This window comes from Poecilia formosa, unplaced genomic scaffold (genome assembly GCF_000485575.1).
Source record: "Poecilia formosa unplaced genomic scaffold, Poecilia_formosa-5.1.2 Scaffold377, whole genome shotgun sequence".
Taxonomy (NCBI): domain Eukaryota; kingdom Metazoa; phylum Chordata; class Actinopteri; order Cyprinodontiformes; family Poeciliidae; genus Poecilia; species Poecilia formosa.
Window position 1 is genome coordinate 516,179 of NW_006800316.1, and position 8,939 is coordinate 525,117.

General features: G+C 37.8%; 2 protein-coding genes across 4 annotated transcripts in view; both read right to left on the reverse strand.

The window, feature by feature from the left end:
• Positions 1-1,439, reverse strand: part of mthfr (methylenetetrahydrofolate reductase (NAD(P)H)) — a 10,650-nt gene extending 9,211 nt beyond the window's left edge. The window contains exons 1-3 of one of the 2 annotated variants that reach the window (XM_016662570.1): positions 1,252-1,439; positions 923-981; positions 322-583 (exon numbers count right to left, since the gene is read on the reverse strand). In XM_016662570.1, the coding sequence (XP_016518056.1) occupies positions 322-569 (248 nt within the window). In that variant the 5' untranslated portion in view covers positions 570-583; positions 923-981; positions 1,252-1,439. The remainder of the gene's footprint in view (positions 1-321; positions 584-922; positions 982-1,251) is intronic. The other variant, XM_007575470.2, reaches the window with a different exon arrangement.
• A 1,482-nt stretch (positions 1,440-2,921) lies between these two features.
• LOC103154253 (galactose-specific lectin nattectin-like) lies at positions 2,922-7,763 on the reverse strand. 2 transcript variants are annotated; one of them, XM_016662535.1, is made up of 7 exons: positions 7,672-7,763; positions 6,854-6,912; positions 6,676-6,715; positions 6,000-6,094; positions 4,612-4,746; positions 3,967-4,078; positions 2,922-3,769 (listed from the first exon to the last, which is right to left on the reverse strand). In XM_016662535.1, exons 1-7 carry the CDS (start codon positions 7,706-7,708, stop codon positions 3,702-3,704), a joined length of 546 nt encoding a protein of 181 aa, XP_016518021.1. In that variant the 5' UTR covers positions 7,709-7,763; the 3' UTR covers positions 2,922-3,701. The 2 variants fall into 2 exon arrangements, with proteins under 2 accessions (XP_016518021.1, XP_007575533.1); XM_007575471.2 differs by lacking the exon at positions 7,672-7,763 and adding an exon at positions 7,113-7,311.
• Positions 7,764-8,939: the final 1,176 nt, after the last annotated feature.

Sequence of the window (8,939 nt, forward strand, 5' to 3'; positions counted from 1 at the left end):
GTGTGTGTGTGTGTGTGTGTGTGTGTGTGTGTGTGTGCAGGAGGCGTAATATATCAACAAGCAGAAAACTTGGCACACAACAGGTTATTGTCAGAAAAATTAAGCAACTCTCAAGTCCTGCCAAATACTTCAGATGCTGTCAGTCAGCTGGATGCCATTTTGTTCTTCCCAAACGTCTCCACATTACTTGAGTTTTCAGCAGAATATTCTGTCGTGGCCAGATGCATGAACTGAATCAGCTGATTAAACAAGTGTCTGCCTGAGGTCAAAGGTCGGAAGGCCCCTCAGAAAGCCTGGAGGAGGTCCGGCTGGTCTCTGTACCTGGAGATCAAGTTGACAGCACCGCTGGCCGTGCGTGGAGGGAAGAACTCCAGGGAGAACCACTGATCTCCGGACTCCATCCTCTTCCTCATCTTTTCCCGCAGCCGATCAGAGCGGTCTGCGTCCAGCAGCGGGGTGGAGCAGCGGGAGCTCTCCTTGGAGCTCTCAGCGCTGCTGTTGCTGGTGCCGCTGGAGTCGCCTCGACACGACTGCCAGCTGCCATCCACTTGCTGCACCTGGTTCACCATAGTGAGAAACAAGGCTGGAAAAAAATAAAGCAGTTTCTGTGATTTTACTAAGAAAACAAAAATGAAGCTGTATTTATGTCTTCATTCCAATTCTTTCAACCCAAACATAAAATTATACATTTATGGAGTTTATACTAATTTAATTCAATAATTTAGCATTCACTACCTTAGGTATTCAATAACTTAGCATTTTTAAAAGCATCAATATATTAATTTTTTTGATTTTTAAAATGTCCTCCCAAATAAGATGAAAATATACAAGTAAGCATGAACAAGGGTAAGGGTAAGGTTTTCAGCATTTTATGACTGTTTACAATTAATGACAATACTGAAAAAAGTAAAGCAAAGGTTACCCAGCGTGCTGACTCTAGAGCCCTGCTCCCTATGTCAACGATCATCTGCCTTTCATCTACTGAAATGCACAAACAGAAATCCATAAAATCTGACCCGCTGCTAACTTAAACCTAAAAGCTGATCCTTCTGTTACTTTATTGGTTGCATGTTTGCAAATCAAACGGTGCTAATGTGATCTGAGCTAAAGGGAAGTGGTCCCCAAAAACTGCTCTTTAGGGCCGAACAGCCCATCACACCTGAGCCAAATGACAGCATGGCGCCCTGACTTCTGCAGGACTAATCGGTAGCTTTTATAAACCCTGCCAACAGCCTCAGCACGCTTTCTTACCTGCTCCGGTCCTTCACGGTTCAAGGAACGTCTCCAAAATAGATGGATCCACGTGGACACAGACTCAGGCAGTTGCCTCTCCGGTAGGAGCGCATGTATGGGGAGCTGTAGCAGCTGCAGGAACTGTTTATAGCCGGATAAATTTAGTGTTGCACGCTAGCTGCGTGTTACATTAAATAACTCCCTTGGAAAACCCTGCTTCGCTTCTGAGCATTTGAATGGGAAAATACGAAAATCCAGCGATTTTGAAGTAACAAAACAATTTATGCAACTGGCCAAGCTNCCATCCATCCATCCATCCATCCATCCATCCATCCATCCATCCATCCATCCATCCATCCACTCATTCACTCAGTGTTTGATAGTGAATGTGTGAGAGTTTGATTGTGAATGTAAGAGTTTCTTTAGTTTCCTTAGATACTAAGGAAATACTTAATTAAATAATTATTCTGTTAAAGTCTTGGTAATTTAACAGAATAAACATTACTGATAATGCTACAGTAATGTCAGCATTATCAGAAGAAAGAGGACGTTTCTAAAAAATACTATTCCTTAGAAAGGAATTAGAAGTAGTAATTTGTTGCAATTTCATAAACCTTTGCTGTTATCGCTGCTTGTAAAATACCTAGCAGGGTGTATTTGCCAGCAAATATTAATCCATCCACACACGTCCCCCACCAACTCTTAGAATTAGCAGAAGTTTCCATTTCCGGTGATTTCTCAGCAAAAGATTTAGGCTGCTTAGATTCATGGGCTAAAGTTTTAGCTGAAGTCATATTTCTAGTAGAAGTCCTTACATGCCTACATTTGCTTTTTGAAGTTTGTGTTTGAGTTGATGTTTTAGATGGAGTCTGAAGCTCCTTTAGTTTATAAGTCGCACATTCGGTCTGAGTCGATTTTTCCATCGATTTCGAAATGAAATGCTCAGTCTGTGTAGATTTGTTGGCAAAACATTTTGTCTGCTTACAACCATTGCTCAGATTTTCCATTTGAGTTGATTTTTCAGTTGTAAAGGCTGAAAAATCTTTACAACAAACTTGTTGGGTTTCAACTGCAAAGTTTGGTGTTAGCAGCTCTGTATTTTCATCCACAGCATCAAATTTCTCTTTTATGGCTTTTTCAACATTTTCCGGCAGTTTTTGTTCTTCTTGTTTTGTCTTTATTTTCAATTGCCTATTTGAATCTCTGAGAGACTCTGCCAGTTCATACATTTCACTTTCCAGGCGCTCTTGTTGTCTTATTTGAGCATTAAGTTTTCTCTTTTCCTCCTCCAAGTACAAAATCTTTTTCTCAGAACTCTCTTGTGCGTTTCTTGAAATCGTACATTCATCTATCAAAGCTGTTGTCTTCGACTTCAGTCTAGCGACTTCGACTTTCAGTACACGATTTTCTTCTGTCAGAGAGGATTGGATCTTTCTTCTTTCTTCGGATTCCATAATATTCTGTGTTAGTATTGACATTTTGTTTTTACATCTAGATTTTTCATAGTCAGTTCCACAGCAGATACATAAATCTCAGTTCCATTTCAGCAACACAAACCTGCTTTTTTAATGTTATATGAAGAAAATGCATAATTAAAGTAACAAAACAATTTATGCAACTGGCCAAGCTGATTTTATAAGCCAATATTAATATTCTGAGGAGTTGCATGTAAAAATAAATGCAGCATATTGAGCAAACATTGAATCACCCTTTATTTCATTTAAACAACCAAGTTTTTTGCATGTGAAAACAATTAAAGTTTTAACTTGAACATCATTGGCTTCTTTAAACGTAATTCAGTTCAATTCAGTAAATTTATGTCGGGTCAATCACACATATATTCAAATTTATAATAGTTATTAAACAGTACAGTATACTTAATTCAAAGTAGTTTAAAATGTTGCCATCTAAGAAAACCCGGCTGATTGCATTGAGCTATTAATTTGCAGCATCCATTCCTTTATTACTTAAATTATGACATTGCTATAAGGATTAACATTGAAATACAAATCTTTACTTTATTTTGTTTTAGCATCTATTATTTTTAAACACGCTTCCATTTAGACTTTGAGATGCAGAAGACAGAAAGGTATATGGTAATGTGTATGTGTGTATGAATGGTTATTTTTTTAGGAAGTGCTACATGGTAAAGTATTATTTTCTGTTTCTCATGAAAAGGTTCATTGTGATGTTTGAACAACTGTTCTAACATCTGTTTCTCACAAACAGCAGGAGGCTAAGTTAGACAAAATATAGCTACATGTTTACTATGCACTACTCAGAACATAGATAACATAGCATCTTGGTCTGATGCTGATGAGTTGGAATGCTGGCAAAATATTCTAATCTCAACTTTAAAATCACACCAATAATAGAAAAAAATACAAGACTTGAGGTTGGCCACACTGTCTTGACATCCTGCTGGAAGTGACACATCGTCATGTGACAACAGGACAATCTGGACTCAGTTATGGGCGTCTGACACAAATAAAGGAATTCTCACGGCCGCAGCGAATGTCATTGACGAAATCTTCTCCTGCAATGAAACATGCAAAAAAAAAGGAAGATGATGAAAAAATCTTAGCACACTTTCCAGTGACACATATTTTACTTGTAAATGGTGGTAATTTCTAATTAAACATTTATTTATTTTGTGAATTAATAATTTACAACATGCAAAATAAAATCACATATTCTATTGTTCTAGTTATACATCTAGTTAAAACTTCTTACCTTCGCGGTTTATCTCCATGCAGTCCTCATTTCCTTCAAAGTCGTTGGGCTCTTCAGGGCCCCATTGGGTAAAGTCAAACTTTGTACCTCTGCTCCAAAGCCAAGTGCCTTCCTAATACAATCAATTTAAACATCAGTGTAAGAGCAAAACCTGTACAGAACACCCTACATAGTCATTGTCCAACCTCTTAGCTCAAAAACATTAAAGACCTGATCTCCTACAGGTTTGCATGTACAAAAACAGGGGCAAGTTGGCAGCATGTGCAAACCTAGCCTATAGACAACGCGCAAAGAAAACGCAAATTAGGGGTGAGGCGGAGGAGCTCTACTGAAAAGAAGTCTTAAATGCAGTAGTCTGCAGCTTTGTTTTGTTGGACTACGTTGCATGCCTATCTAAATTAAATGTTTTCTTATTTTTATGTATTATTATTATTATACTTCTGCTCTCCAACACGCTCCAGGATGACAGCCAGCATGCAAAATCCTCATTTTAGGAGGACCACTTTGCATGTTCAACCTTTGTAGATCTTATGCAACAGTGCAAGGGCTATTATTTTACTCATGCAGTTTGGCAAACTGCATGAGTAAAATATTTGTAGATCAGGCCTGTCGTGTCACACATGAAGAGTTTAAAGAAACGCCCACCTCAACACCATCGTAGCCTCCAACCCAAGTTCTCTTATGTGTTCCTGCTGATTTAAAGATGAGACTCCTCAGAAAGGTGTACTGATGTTGGTTTTGGATGGTGGCCAAATTTCCATGGTTGGAAATGCAGTGGAGCTGAAGAGAAAGACGAGACGGAAATCAGCAAACTCATCACTTCGACGTCACTTTTGTCTGTGTGCATGGATTTGTAACTTACAGCCAGTTTGTTGCAAACATCAGAAGGAAACTCAAAACTTTGTCTGGATTACTGTGAAGCTTAAAAACTTGATGGGACGGGTTTCCATGACCAAGCAGGTTCACCCCAGTCTGTTATCCCGAATTGCAATACAAAGCACCCGTTGTAATGCCTGGCACCACTGGAGTCTAGCCAGTGGAAAGTTTTTTTCTGGAACGATTAACTTATTAAGAATAAAGTTTAGCACAGAGAGGATTGTGGTGAAGGTAACTTGGCCATTTGTAGGCATTTGTGGAAACCATTTGGAAATGATCCCTTCTGTATTACTATGATCCATAAAGATATGGAGAAGAGGGCTTGGCTTTAAAGAACGTTAATGGCCTACACAAAGTCCTGACCTCAATCTGACAGAATGGGATGAATTAGTTTTAGAGACTCTGAGACAGGATTAGACTTCACATACAAGTTCAGCTTAAAAAATATAAACATTATGAAAAAGTTCTATGTTTTTGTCACTCACCTCAGAAAGGCAGACAATCATTACACACTGGAGTGAAATATTTAAAGTTTTTATTTCTTGTAATTCTGATTATTATAGCTTACAGATGTAGAAACCCAAAAATCTCTCAAAAAATGTTAATTTTGTGACAAAGTTCTAGTTCTCTCATGGAAAGTAGAAAATCAGCAAGGGTAACCGTAGCTTTGGGAGGATTGCCAAGCTAAATTAATTCATGTATTTGATTAGCACATCAAGGGCCAACACACACAGATGGACCCTGAACATGGGCCACAGGTCTCACATGTGTGTTCTCCTATAAGAATGATCAGATAAGATGTCCTCAAGAACTTACTCCTAAATCTGGTAAGCAGCCTTTCCAAAAGGTGTTGAAGATGCAAAGGCATGTCTGCCATGAAAGCTTTTCCAATAAAAAGGAGTATTACCAAATGGCACCATATAATGTATTCAACAGTAAAGCCTGCATGGATTGTTTAGCTTCAGTCTGAAATTCTCTGCCTTGAGCAACTCAGAGAACATTTTCTCAATAAGATCTTGGTCAGTCCCTCACCTAGTACTCTATGATCAACACACATGGAATCCATCAACACTCCCAGAACTGATGAGGTTGGTTGTTTTATAGCTCTTATTCACCCTAAGAGTAAGCAAATAAAAATAATGATGCGTGTGTTGTACCTCAGCTTGAATCCAAGTCAGTTCAGTGTCATCATAAAGGTAACAATCGCCTCGATATCGAGTCCAACCAGCAGGGCACATTTTATAGACAGCCGCTAGAAAACACGGAAACTAACATGAACGGTTTTACAACACATCATTTAAAGTGAAATCTGGAGTTGTGGTACAAGAAAGCAACTACAGAAAGGAACGATTATTGAATCCTCTGGATATATATATACAGTGAGGAAAATAAGTATTTGAACCCCCTGCGACTTTGCAAGTTGTCCCACTTAGAAATCACAGAGGGGACAAATACTTATTTTTCTTCACTGTATATATATTTATTTATATACAATTATTTAAAGCTTTTGTCAGTATTCTGTGTGTACGCTGGTAGTCAGGCAATGATATTTCATTGACTAGTTCACTGTTGTGTCTTTGTGTAATGACAAGCTAGTTCATGTCCCTGTGTCGCCACGATTAAAATCTGAATTCATTATTTTACATCATTTAGACTAGATCAAGTGTACCAAAGGAAAAAACCTTGACCACATCAGTACAACTGAGCCTGCAGTGCATGTACTGTTCTCATATCAGAATGTAGGTAAACAAATAACTATCAAGTTTCACATTAGAGTGAACCTAGTAAACTGTTTTATGAAAATTCACTATTTAAAATGATGAAAGCACAAACCTGGACGTGGAGCTGGGTCCGGTGGACCCCATCCAAGTGACTGAGGATGTTTTCAAAAGATATAAAGACATATTTGTTACAGGGGATCATTGTGCCTTAAATTCCTTTGGATTGAATAAAATATGAATCTCAAAAGTTAGTGTATTTAGCACATTAAGTAAAAGCTAACTTTACTTACAGCGACTCCAAGCCCAAACCCACAAAGGAGCAAAGTGCAAAGTAGAACTGAGTCCATCTCTGGAAGAAAGCATTTAAATCCTTTAATACGAAACTCAGTTCAATCTTTCAAACATGTTTCAATTCATAAGGAGATGGTTTACAAGGTAAATATTTACCCTTTTAACACTAAACTGGATGTTTAAGTCTGGTCAGTTCTTTGCAACTACAAAATACTTTTTTTTTCATCTATTGCTGAAGTACAGGAATTCAGATTTTACCTTGAGGTGAGAAAGTTGTTCTAGCAGTCAGTGGAAACAGTGTCTGTTTACTCCACAAACACGGAGCTTATAAAGGTTGTTTTCCCTTATGCAGGGCGGTCAGTCATTCACCTCTGATGGGTCATCAAGTAAAAAATAACAATGTGGCAAAAAAGCATAGAACTGGAATCGTACAGTAACCCAGTCAGGAAGAGGGAACCACACCTGAAGTCATTTCTCCACATCCCTCCAGTTTTCTAATTATCTACTTATTTTTGTTGAGTAGTCTTTGTTTTATGGCCATAATGTTTTTAAATGAGTCATGAAGTAAAAACACAAAACAATGCCTAGCAGTGAGTCATTTTAGGGAGAGTGATCTGACCCCAAAGTCAGGCTGTTTCTCCATCAGGACATTGTTTCCTTGGAGAACCAGCAGAACAAACTGTGGCAGCTGTTCACTTCAGAAAGAATGTTCTTTCTGAACATTCTTTCTTCCTGAACATTCTTTCTTTCAGAACATTCTTTTGGTCTTCAGGTGTTCTGAAGATTGAGAGTTTGATTATGTGTGATTTATCCTGACCTCTGCTGAAAATGCATCGTCTTCCATGTCCTCTCATACATTCCAGTGGTGCCGTTGTTCACCAGTTTGTGCTCATTTGTGTCTTTGACCCTGGAACCTCCTGTTCATTGAAAACAGCAATGAAATGAATACATATGTAAAATATTTAACAATTAATTTACATCATCTAAAAAGTTGCTTTCACACTTTGTTGCAGAATCTGATTTGTAAGTTGTTTTGTTTCTAATTTAGCCATGTGCTAATATATTATGCATCTGTTGTTTTCTGCATTTTCTACCAGGAAGAAAATATGTCAAAGTCTCAGATTTTCTCAGTTTTTATTTTAGAATATCTCGTTACAGAAGCACTGGGCTGCTGTAGAAACTGTTCCTTTAGAGCGACGCCTGTGTCCTCGTAGTCCTGTTCTCACATGAGCTGTGATGGTGTCATCTTTAGAAGACACTGATATCTTATCATTTTGTGTCACACATAAACACATGGTCCTTCTTCACAACATCACCTGCTTTTGTTCTAATGTCAGACTTTAAACCACACACGTCTCATATTCCAGAAGAAAACTGGAATATAGGGATACAACTAAAATAATAAGTTTTATTTGAAGATGCCTTTCAAAGCACTCAAAGCTATGAAACAATAGAAGGCATATATCAATATATCCATCACAATTACAGAAAGAAATTATAGCAAGAAATGAGTTTTTAGGTTAGATTTGAATGAAGACAGTGAATCAGACTTGTGGATGAACTGTGGAAGAGATCCAGAGACAAGGGGCAGAGCAGGAAAAGGCTCTAGACCCTTTATATGTCTTATATGTTAGAGCAAACTCTAACATATAAGTATTAAGAATACAAAATAAATCAATTCATCTTCTACCAATGTGTTTGGGATTTTTGGTTTCAGGTGAGAATTGAACCATGACCTTGAAACTTCTTATGGTTCATGACAGTCGGCAAACAATTTGCCATCTTCAGGATCAAAGACCAAAAAACAAAAATCTTTTCTTGCCCTTCATATCTAACTGCAATATTTTATATACTTTAGTTGTTTGTTCTTCCTGTTTTTAAGCAACACAGTTTAGGGCTCCATTCCTGCCAGCTTCCTATTTATAAATCTGGAAAAATAAGTATTTTTGACACAACACTCTGCAGATTTGACAGTGAGTGTAGGAATAAAGTTTGTTTTCCAGTTCTCTTTTATGCATAATGTATTATGCAGATTCCACTGCAAATTTGCTGTTAGTTGTTGTATCTGATGTCGTTTTCTCACAA